The 12,627-nt window shown below is 26.2% G+C and overlaps 1 protein-coding gene across 3 annotated transcripts in view; it reads left to right on the top strand.

Annotated features, from left to right (window-relative positions):
- Nucleotides 1-11,369, top strand: part of LOC107448023 (uncharacterized) — a 38,138-nt gene extending 26,769 nt beyond the window's left edge. For 2 of the 3 annotated variants that reach the window (XR_015432511.1, XR_015432510.1), the window contains exons 13-15: nt 386-412; nt 2,475-2,492; nt 3,523-4,051. Coding sequence is in view for 1 of the 3 variants with exons in the window: in XM_071178597.2 (XP_071034698.2) it covers nt 386-412; nt 2,475-2,492; nt 5,654-5,677; nt 5,916-5,930; nt 6,081-6,095; nt 7,688-7,714; nt 9,314-9,331; nt 11,077-11,096 (164 nt within the window). In the remaining 2 variants the exon portion in view is untranslated. Of the gene's footprint in view, nt 1-385; nt 413-2,474; nt 2,493-3,522; nt 4,052-5,653; nt 5,678-5,915; nt 5,931-6,080; nt 6,096-7,687; nt 7,715-9,313; nt 9,332-11,076 lie in introns of those variants that run through there. The other variant, XM_071178597.2, reaches the window with a different exon arrangement.
- Nucleotides 11,370-12,627: the final 1,258 nt, after the last annotated feature.

The following is a 12,627-nucleotide window of genomic DNA, read 5'->3' on the forward strand; positions in this document are numbered from 1 at the left end:
TGTATCAATGAATTTCGAATATTATTATCAATGTGAATTTATTAATGTGTTTCGAACTCGAGTATTTGGAATTAAGAATTGTTTAAAAATGCAAAATAAATCAACCAACCAATGGCATCCGAGAAGGAAAGCTGAATCGAGATTTAAAGCTGATTCGAGAAGAAAGCTGTTTTTAAATAAGGCATTTATTCTCATTTGCTTATACTTCATAGGGTCTAAAATTTCTTTATTCTTTATAAATATTATTGTATTAGCTCCATTCTGTGTTATTATAAAATTTAAAAATATTTTTAGGTAAATATTCATTTTTTTCAAAAATGAAGATTTAAACTAATTTTAATGAAAGTATTGGTTAGAACACATAAAAAGAATTCCCTTTTTTCAGATGAGAGTTTTGAATTGCTTCATCCTGGTAAGTAAAAATTAAGATTATTTATTGTACTAGTTAGTATGTATTTTTGAGACATACTGAAATGATAGTTCCATTACTTTAAACATTTATCTTTAAATTTTATGCTCCCTATATATGGATCTCGTGTGATCCAAGAGTAGTTCATTTACTTTATTTCGACTTTATTTATAGCTGATTTTATATAGTAACTGCTCTTATTTCATTGATTTATTATTTGCAACTGCTTACATTTAAAACTTTGCTTCGTAAACATTCACAGTGGGTTGAATCATAAAAATTATTGAACTAATGTAAACATTTATAAATAATATGAAGCAAATTATTTTGATAAACAACCTTTTTTGACAGGACACAAAATTACAGCGTTCACTTTGGTAACGAAATTTCATTTAATTTATGTTTAGTTAAAATATGGCAATGAATGAAAGACAGTCATGCTGGAAATTGTAATATTTTCACTAAACTCTAATTACAATTTTTAATTACCCTTAGTGTCTTGCAGGACATTTAAAAGCACCCAAAACCAAAGTGGACTTGTGATTTAAGAAATTTTTAAACAACCCCTAAGATCTAACGTATGTTGATTAATGATAAAACGGAAACATAAAAAATAAGTTGAAATAGATACTCTACACATTGACTCTAATACAATTAATTATGTACACCGAAGAGCCATTACATTATGACCACCCTCCATCTATAACAATGGGCTCGCCAAAGTTGTCATGGTTTCTCACCACCCAGGAACAATGTTTTCATGGGGCGCACAAGGACCCATAATCCTCATAGAATAATCCCTGACGTCTGTAAGCTACTTGAACATAGTTGCAGACCAGGTTCACCCATTCATAGCAGCAGTTTTTCCCGCGGGAGATGGCGTTTACCAAGAGGATAATGCACCATGTCATAAGGGTCAAATCGTCGAGGAACATTCCAGAGACTTTCAAGTGATGTCTTGGCCCCCAAATTCACCTGACCTTAATCCAATAGAGCATTTGTGGTCCTACTTGGAAAACCAAATTCGTGCTGCCGCGCTACCCCCTCGCAATGTGAGGGAATTGCAGGACCAGTTGGTGAGCGTTTGGTTCCAGATACCTCAGACTACCTATCAGCACCTTGTGGAATCAATGTCACGGCGGGTGCTAGCAGTTTTGAGGGCTAAAGATGGTCCTACATGTTATTAGCAGGGTGGTCATAATGTAATGACTCTTCGGTGTAAGTTTCAATAAATTAGGAATTATAAAATCCTCTCTATATTAATTGTGTTTTTATTCATATTTAGTTATTAATGTAAAAGTATTTAATAATAGTTAAAGTTTTTTGCTCGTGGATAAGGAAAATATGATTCACAATCATTATTAAATTCTGACATATGGGTTTGAAGCAGATAGAAAAATGTTTAAAACAGTTATTTTGGAAAACATAGAAATTTAGGTTTAGCATTTAGGCATTTAGGTTTACATTTTACAGATGTGAAAGATTAGTATACAAACTAATATAGAGCTTAAAAAAGCAAAAACAAAAATAATTTTCAACATTTTTATTTAAAATGTCTTCATTTTGTTTGTAAAAAAAATTCTTTTGAATGAGATTATGGTAAAATATGCAATTCAAGAAATAACGAAACATAAATTGAATATTTTTTCGAGAAGACATAAATTGAATACATTATCAGGAATAGTTGCTTTTTTTCATTTAACTCTATTTGAAATAGAAAAAAACAAAATTTCTATAATTATAATTTATTTTGAATGGGGATAAAAATTCAATTTAATTGGAAAATGCACATTATTTTTTGCTGAAAAACTGTTTCCTAATTCTGTTTTAAATGATAAATTTTAAATAGCTTACTTATAAAAGTAGTAGTGATGATATAAAAAATATGATTCAACTCAAAGGAATTCCATTAACTCAAATATTATATTTATATTTTCAAAAAGTATTTTTATTCTAAGGCTCTTTTGATTACATTGCATTTTATTTCAAAATATTTTAATTTAAGTTTCGCCAATGTTTGTGAAGAATAAAAAGAGTTATAAGTATTTATTTTTTCCTCTTTCAGTTGTGAATTTTGCTGAAAGTAAGTTTTTTTAAGTTATATGCTATGAAAAGCTTTAAAATTTAAAAAAGAAGGCATTGCAAGTAAATTTATATATTATCTCACTAAAAATAAATGTTCCAAAAAGAAGCCTTTTCTTTAAATGAATGAACAAATTTCTAGCTTCCACAATACTTTTATTCTAAAATAAATTATTGTTTTTTTTACTTAATTTGTTTTTTTAATTAATAATTTTGGTTAATTATTAACCTCCTAAACGTAGTACTTATTCTTTAAAATAGCAAGCAGATGAAATTTATATATAAAAACATTAGAATTGCATATTTACATGCAAACTACAAGTTTTTATATTGATGTCTAATACATAAAAAACATTTGAAAAGAGATAGTTTTTTTAGCGATTAAAACTTAAATATCTTAAAAATTTAATTGTTAAAGAAAAATTGTTAAGTAAATTTCAAGTTTACTTTACAATTTGTATTAGCTGTGACAAACAGGATTGACTGAAAGTTTTGTAATCACACGACCACTTCATAAAGTAAAAAAGGTAAGGTAATGATAAGTTTTTGGAATAAAGTGCACATTTTAAAATTAGTATCTATCAAAAAAAAGGATTCCATTTGCTCTTATTGCTGAATATTTAATCTTTATTCCTTGTTATTTTCCAAAATTTGAGACTAAAGATTTAAAATGTTTTATGGAATTTATGTTTCTTCATGTATTCAACATGATAATATAGCACTATCCTTATAGCATATTATAGTTTATGCATGTAATACAATGTAATGTAGTGCCTAAAGTTTTATTTTCTAGGGAATGTCATTTATAGTTTGCTGGTCAATACTCAAAATAATTTTTTCCCTTCATTTTAAAAGAGTAAATAATATTTTTTTTAACCATTTGTACCTTTATTTTAGTTGTAAATGTTTTTACCTATAAATTTAGCTTTCACATTACTATTTTATTTTTGGATGGGTCGTTTATGCGTGATTTGCAAAAATCTTTTAAATTACTATTTTGTAAGTAATAAACGCTTATTTATTCCTAATAGGTCTTGAAGATATTGGTAATTAGTAATTTTTTACATAGGTCTATCATTTGAAAATGCTGGTGAATATGAAATGCCGGTTAAATATTTTATGCATACATAAATGAAATCGAAGTTATTAAACAATGTGTAAAAACGTCTTTTTCAATTTCTTAAACTAGAATGTACCTAAAAATTAAAATTATTAAGTTTTAATTGATCAGAATAGTAAATGTTAAACGTATTGTAAATGCTAAAATGCTAAATTAATGACATTTTTAACTTCAGCCAAAATTTTCGTTATTTCCTGCACATAATAGGTTTACAAAAAATAGGTTAAATATGAAATAAATATTATTTACTAGATATTTTAATTTAGAGTTTCCTGTATTATTTGAAACAAAGAAAGTTAGATTTAAATTATTTGCTTACTTCATTGAAAAGTTCAACCCTAATAAAAAAAGAGAAGAATTGGAGTTATTTTTCAGAAAAAAATTTGTATTAGAAAAATAATTCTTACAAGTAATAAAACTCGATTGCGGTTTTAAATAATTTCAGAAAAAATATAAATATCAATTATACCTTCAGCATTATTTTTGTCGTAATTTCATTAAATAATTTAGTCTTGTATATCATTAATCTGGTAAAAAAATTGCTCAAAGCAATTGCCAACCCAAGTAAGGGAGGATCTTATTACTCTTTATATTTTTTTTAACTAACTAGAAATTTCTTACAAAGTTTTCTCGTTTTTATAAATAATTTCTCTTTCTTCAGATTCCTATTTCGGAGATGGTAAGTAACAGCGCTTAAAGTTTCGTATAAAAAATGCAAGAAAAATATTCTATTAAAATTTTTAAAATTATTTTGGCAAATCAATTTCGCATTATGACCATTGTCTTCAAAAACGCTTATTATACAAGTTATACTCATCTAGTAGTATAACTTTATTTTTTAAATTACTTTATCTCATTTATTTAACAATATAGCATTAAAAAATTTCATTCATGCTATTTAAAAATTATTATCAAAAATAATAATTTAATTGGAGTAATTCATAGTTTTTAAAACTTATAATTTTTGAATTCATGTTATCTAATGAGGAATAAGATTAGGTTTTATAAAATCATACCTACCATTACGTTTGACTAATTTTGACTCCTAATGATAATGAAACAAAAGCAATAGTGTAAATGATGGATCGCTTTAAATATTTCTTATGAAATTATATTACTCTATATGTTTATTTATCATGTTTATTTTCATTACATTAAACAATTTTATAAATAATACTGATAAAGACAATTGATTTTTTTTTTTTTTTACATTGTAAAGTAATTTATAAATTACCACAATGTTCATAAAAGAAACTTACGTATGCAGAGTTTTATTAGAAAAATAACATAACTATGTAATTATTCTAGAAAACTGAAATTTTTTTTAAGAAATCACATACATCAGAACACAGAAATATTAGCATTATTTGCTCTAGATTATTTTAAAAAAGGGATTTTTACTACAAATTTCAACAAACTTTTATGCATAATTATTAAGGATTATAAAAGTTAATGTTATTAAAGTTAATGTTATTAAATGAGTTTTTCTTAATTTACCTTTTAGAATCTAGAGACTTGTGTAAGTGTGGAGAGACTTTTTTAAAATTTCCATTAACTACGAGATTTAAAAAAATATTTATATGAGTATTATTAATATTAACATTGCATTATATGATTTTCCTTTACTTGTTGTTAGTTGATTATTTTGGTAAGAAAAACCTTCTTTTCCTTTCTTTTTTAACACTTTAATCAATATCCTATTTGTTTAATTCTCATTTCACTTTAAAAATTATAATTTATTATAATAAAACGCAGTAATGAAAAAAAAATCTTTTTAGCAATATAGTATTCATGATTTATAAAACATTTTTTTAACAGTTAATTTCCTTAACTGTAATAATAAGTTATATTTAGTCTTCAGTTCTTTTACTTTAAGTTAATATTTCTTCACTTTTTATGATAATTGCTTTCTAATGCAAGCTTCCCAGTTCTGCTTCTGTAATAGTTCTTTTGAAAAATTGTATCTTACAAAACAAAACCTCTGAAAAATAGTAGATACACTATTTTTACTGAATTGTTTATATAAGTATTTATTATTGTAGGTGGTAATTTTGACAAAGGAGGGGGTAAGCATCACTCTTTCTATTAAACTATTTTGATTGTTCAACTAAAATTTTAGTCCATAATACTTTCACAACTAATTATTCTTAATGCTATTAAAAATGAAAGTTACAGTAAAATAATTATTTGATTAAAGTACTAAAATTGTAATTCATTTATAAAAACGAAGGAACAAATTTTTCTTTATAACTTATATTGATTTCCCCAAAACCTATGTCATAATATGTTACTTATTGGTTTTAGATGCAGGCCAATTTGGTAAGTTAAATGTGGTTTTCACTAATTTTTATATTTGTTTCCTAAATGAATGAGTTAGTTAACGTAAAACATATACTATACTGTTTGGAATTTCCATAATTATATATTACTCAATCTAGTTTTTCATTGAATGAATGTATTTTTTATTAGGGAATGGAAATTTACGTGAGTACATATTTATACTTATAAATTACAGGAACTTCTAAGACTAAATAAATTGATCGATTTATTCATTTCTACACGAGAAATAAAAATGGTAAATTTACCAATCCGTATGGTAATAACTTTTCTGGTACAAAAAACTATAATTCTTGAGTTAAAACTGAAATATACGGTATTTAAAATATTTATTTGGTAATTTTTCTGTTCCTTGTCGAAGAGTTTACAGAAATTCTGATTTTCAAAAGCATGGCTCTTATTAACATACATTTAATAAAAAAATTCAAAACTGAGAAGTTAATATAAATGAAAATACATAGTTGTATGCCATGCTCGAAGAGTTTCTGTTAAAATTACTACATTTTATCACAGATTTAAAAAAAAATTATTGTTAAATTTACTAAAATCCTTACCAAAGTGCTTCAGAAAAAGTACTCAGTCTTTTAATCCTCTCATTGAGTCAGCAGTATGGTAAATTTTACAATATTTTTGTACTTTTGACAGTAATTTTTTCTCAGTGTATATTTCAATGTTTTGAATATCCCTTTACAAAATTATTACAAAAATTGATATAAAAGGAAAATTAAAATAACACCATTAAAAACAATTTTATATTTATTTAAATATCTTGAATACATACCATATATTGAACACTACCACAGTATCTTTTTAAAATATTTTAAGCTAAGTCTTAGATCTATACCCATATAAAGGAATAACAGCATGTGACTAATGAATTTCATAAATATCAGCAATTTGCACTTATTTTAATTTTCCATTGTAAAATATAACATATTTCTAGTGTATCGCTTAGTGTTTTGATTAAGAATTCAGTCGAAATCATTTAATTATTATTTATGGTCAAATACAAAATTCAGATTGAGATAAAGTTTATAGTTTTGTATACATAACAGTATTATATGACAATGTATCCCCAAATCAACTTTATTGATCAAATACTCTGATGCAAACATAAAAGTGGAACTTAAAAGAAATTATAAAATAACCTTAAGGTCACAGAATCTATCTATTTTATATATTTAAAGCAGCAAAACCACTTGAAAATAAAGAAAATAATTTTGATAATTTTGACAATGAGAAATGTATTTATGTATGTTAATTATTATTTCTTATAGTTTTTACAGTTCAAAATTATTTAATTTTCTTTCTTAAAAATTCAAATTCAAATTGCATTATGACTTGCCATCACTTTCTGCTGTCAATTATTTTAAAAATGATCTTTTAAGTCTTCATGCATTTTTGTTTTTATCTAACACTTTTTTTTAATTTTGTTTCAAATTGATTATCATATAGTAATTTTTTCAAACAGTTTTACTAATTTGGTACAAAAGATTCTATAAAACAGAATAGTCATTTTATAGATAATTTGAATGAGTTTATTAACGATATATATGCCCTCCTTAAATATTTACAACTAACACAAAATGTATACATTAATACACATTGCAATTGATTAAATTTTATTTAAGCAATTAAATAATAACTCTTTAATAAAGAATTTAAGTGCCGAATATTATAATTGTTCTTTTTTTTCCAATTATATCACAAATGATAATTCAAATATAATATTTTTTTAGTATCATTCTTTTCTCAAATATATGATGGTAAGTAACATATTTTGCAGTTCTGATGTTTTCGATTTTGGCTACAATGTGAGAGAACGTGTACTTGTAACTTTTGTAATTTAATTGTAACTTTTTTAAATAATTTAAATATAGTGTTATCGATTTATTTAGAAAATTTTTAATGCTTACTTGATCCACCATGGCTCAGAAATCATAGGCATTTAAAGAAACATAGTTTATTCTTAATTTTACTAAAATCGTTACCAAAGAGCTTCAGAAAAAGCAGTCAGCCTTTTAGTCTTCCCATTGAGCTTATCATTGTCAGAAAGTAGGGTTCAGCCTCTAATGGCTATATGAAGCCCACATAGCTCGAGACCGATAAGTATCAACTTGTTTGTGAAAGAATGGCGCCATTGAGATCTCATTACCACAACCATATACGTAAATCTGGAGCCTTAACCTTCATGATTCCCCTAGCTCACAACGAACTGTTGCAGGCTTTTGCTTTTTGTAGCGCTTTTGTAGCTCTTATTTAGTAACTGATAGGACGAGAATATAAGAAAAGTATGAGTTGCACCTAAAATGTGCTATCATTTTATAAGAAATGAGAGAAAGTTTTTAAATATCTCAATGTAATTTTTAAACCATTATGCTTTTACTCAAATGCCAAAAAATTGCTAACATGGATATTTTAAATCAAGTTTTTGAACATTTTGAATCGTTAAGTAAGAAAGATAGCTTCTTTAGAGTGGTCAGAAAGAAAAAAAAATTGCTTTTAGTTTTTAAGGAAAGTGGGTAGGCCGTATACCAGAAGGCTAAAATTGACTTTTTTTCGGTGTAATTTATTTCAGCATCTAAAGAAGATAGTGCTTCAGTTTTGTTTTCGCGGAATATTTACTTATGCATGTTCAAACTGAGATAACTATTAATAAATATCTTTGGCAGAAATTGTTTTAAAAAATTATTAATTTAGAACTTTAAATTTTTTAACAAGTTGTATCATTTTTAAGCAAAAATATCTAATAACTCAAAAAGTATTCCTGTTAACACTAAAGCATTATCACCGCATACAACTGATTTTATCTAATATGTACTTCAGAAATTTCAAAGCGATATCATAAGTAGTTTCTCGGAAAAAGTTAATCAGAAAGGACTTTAGCTTTATATATATCTATATATATCTGTATCATTAAGGAGAGTTGGGAAGGCATTGTTTGATATATGTCTTTCTAACTCCACTAAATGATATCAAACTTTTGGTTTTGGTTATCGTAAAACTTAAAAAAAAGAGGAATGAAAATTTGTTTTTTTTGTCATTCTGTAGAAAAAAAATTGGTGGAGAAATAACTAAAATTTTGGAGGCCTATAATTTTTTCTTAATAATAATAAATGGTACACAAATTAGTCAATTAGCAAAATTTTTCAGTTAATTAATTTGAAAAATTATTTCAACAATTAATTATCGAAATAAATTTGTAAAAAATAGCAAAAAATCTTCAAGGTGCAAAATTTTGGGACTTAAACAGCAACATTACATGTACAGAGTTCATACAGAGATGTTCGAATGCAATTTTGCTCAATTTTTTTCCTAATTTTGGTATTATAACATAATTGATGTTATTTCTGCTTATATCACAGGTCCATTTTTCCATTCAGGTGAAATATACACTTTTTTTACTCTCATTCCTGCTTAATTATTTGAAATTAATCTCACACAACTGAAAATATCCTTATATGTGATTCATAAAACGTATTTCTATTTTGCCATTTAAATATTTTTTTGAATACAATGGATTCCCTTTAATTAAGAATGATAATTTGGAAATTTAAGGCAATTTGTACTAACCATGGTTCCCATTGACTTACAAGACGTTTTTGCCCACCTGGAGGTGGGTTCTGTTAAGATTCGCATCCCATTCGCTAGAGTTTTAGTTTTACCAACTCTTTAATGTTTTATTATTAATTTAAAGAATTTTATATTCTTTTGAAATTTAATCAATTGAAAATTATTTTTCTAATTTTAGTTTGAAAAGTACATAATTTTGTTGGTAAAAAATAAAAAAATATGTGAAACTATTTGAGTAGTATGTAATCCCCTAAATATATTTTTTAAAACTTTTATCTGATTTTAAATCACTCATTTCAAAATAGTTGTAATACAATTCTTTTCTACATACACCACCAGTGGCTTACATACTTATTACTCTGTATTTTTTCTTTCTTCATTTTTCTTCATACTTCATTTACAAATTAATAGAGTTGCACTTACAATCAAAACAATTCATAAATTTACAGTCAATATGATAAAGGTAATGGGAATTTTGCATGAAGCATTTTTGAGAATTCGAGATATGTGCTACGCATTGAGAGGACAAAGCAGTTCTAAGTGAAAAGAAAATCGAATGTTCAAGGAGACTCTTTTTTTGTTCAGATCTTTATGTAATTAAATCGTGTCTATTTTATGATTTCAGAGATATTTTTCAGAAAGTAAACTGTTTAATGTATAAATAGTACCACCTAATTCATTTTGCTGCTCGAGTTTTGATTTGACTAACAATTACATATGAGTTTTAAATTCAAAAATAAATTGCACTACACTATCGCTAAAATTTAGGGCATTTAGTTTTGTTTTTAATATTTTAATATTTGAAAGAACTATTCAGATGCTTTCATTGATTTTTTCACAAATCGTTTGTTTTAAATATTTATTAACATTTGGTACTAGTAAGCTATTTTTGGTTTTTAGGAAGAGAAAAATGTTCTTTTAAAAGTAAAAATAGTTTCTAAGAGAAAAGAAAATTAAAATTATAACGCGAGTTTGGAAATAAATATTTCAGTATTCATTATTCGCAAAGACAATTATTCTTATTACACCTGTTTAAGCATCTAACTTTGCTACTGAAACAAGTGAGGCTGTTTTGTGTAGCTTTTCGCGCTCAACAGAAAGAAAAGAATATTCCAAAGTCACAAGAATTTTTACATTGAAAAAACAGAGGAAAAGAAGAAAAATCTTATTCTTTTACAGGGGAACTTAATTTGAATATGAATTATTGCATTGTAAAGATGGCGATGCTCAAATTTCATTAAGTGCACTTAACAGTTAATACATAACGTCAGCAGTCAACAATTACAAAATAACGGAGGTAGTACAAATAAGTAGTCCAATCAATAACATCAGCCTTTTCTTATTAATGTGTATTTCATTAGAATAAAAATCGAAGTATTTGTATAATTTTTATTTTACCCTCTATAATTTAAACTATTATATTTTTTAACATTTTACTATGATTTTGAATAGTATAAAATGAAATATCTTTTCTATTTCGTTCTTTCAATTAAAGTATCATTAATTGTATATTGTTTCTAGGTCAAATTTCAATGCTTGATTCATTTTTTTTCAGATGATATGATGATTCTATAGCTTCATTTGAATGATATTGTTATCTAATAGGTGCGTTTTAAACAGAAGAAGATAAACGCAGAACGAAATTCTGTGACATAAGACATTTCTAAATATTTTTAAACTCTCTATATAAATAATAATAATAACTATGTATAATAACTAGGCATTGTTTTGGAAGACGTATAAATAAAATAATTGTGAATGAACTATGTTGTAAATTGTTTGATTCAAAGTGTGTGATTGTTTTGAAATCTTGTATTGTGTGAATAAAATTTATTTTTTAACGATCAATTTCTTTTCTATATGTAATTGGAAGGCTTTATTATCTCTTATAGTGCTATTCAGATGGAGAAAAGGAGGTCTGATTAGCAGTTTGCTTCAATGATTTTGAGATAAGGACTAGTGTAATCGGTTATTGACATATTTTTCTTGATTTCCAACCACGCCTCTGTGAAATCCAGTGTTATATGTCGTTTCATTGCACCCAACTGCTATAAAATCCTTCGTGGTAACTTCTTTTTGTTAGTTAATTGATTAGTAACACTGAATGCAATCGAAACTATATTTACTATGACTGGTGTTACTAGACCAATGCTGTTTCATAACAGTTTTCCGACTTCACTTTTTCTCACATTTCTCCAGCGTTAGTTTTGCATGTTCTCTCTCCCCAAAATAAAAGATTTTTATTTGAGTTATATTTTTGGTGTTTGTTTAAACAGTTTACACAGCAATGTAGTTTCTCTATTGATTTTATAATGGTCAATAAATTTTGTTGTATCGTCTACTATTTTATATCACAGCGAATGAGAGCATCAGCTGCTATCAAAGCAGCAGATCACCAGTAGATTGAATGTTCTTTTGAAAGAAATTTTTTGAAGGAAATATACTACTAGAGAGCTAAATAATTTTTGTTTCGCTGTTTTAGCATATGAAATATGATATCATTTTCGTAACTTTTCCTTGAACTTATAATTTCTTACAATGTTTGAGTTTTCATTTTAAAATTATGGTAAAATTATTTGCAACAGTTCGTCCATTCAACTCACTGTAAAGTTTACAATAAAGAACATGTTTTACCCGTACGGTTTTGAAACCACTTACAGCTAGTATGGTTAAAAAACCATGAATGCAAAACTATACAGTTTCTGAACCATTTACAACTAGTTTGGTTTCAAAACCGTAAAAAAAATATTTAACAAAACATTTGAGATAGTTTATCAGCTGTATGGAGCTGCCATCTGTGAGCGAATGAGAGTAACGTATTCTAATATCCCAGGGTCAAAATTAGGGAGTGCAGGACACTAGAAACTCTTCATAGAAAATATTGTGGTCAACGCTGTGCCTTGAATCCCTTGTTCTTTTGGTCATGAGAATAACAGATTAGCCCTCTCGGCTATAATATGCACCCATCCGCACGGAGCTAAGTGGCTTCGTGGCTTTATTAGGTGGGCTTAATAGGTGTGATAAAATTCTTGTTATATAACTGTATTAAATGAAAAAAAACCAAGAAACTGTTTTTCTCACTGTTAACAGTTTGAATATCATCTTG

The sequence above is a fragment of the Parasteatoda tepidariorum genome, chromosome 3 (assembly GCF_982258835.1).
Source record: "Parasteatoda tepidariorum strain Cologne lab strain chromosome 3, Ptep-v5.0, whole genome shotgun sequence".
Taxonomy (NCBI): domain Eukaryota; kingdom Metazoa; phylum Arthropoda; class Arachnida; order Araneae; family Theridiidae; genus Parasteatoda; species Parasteatoda tepidariorum.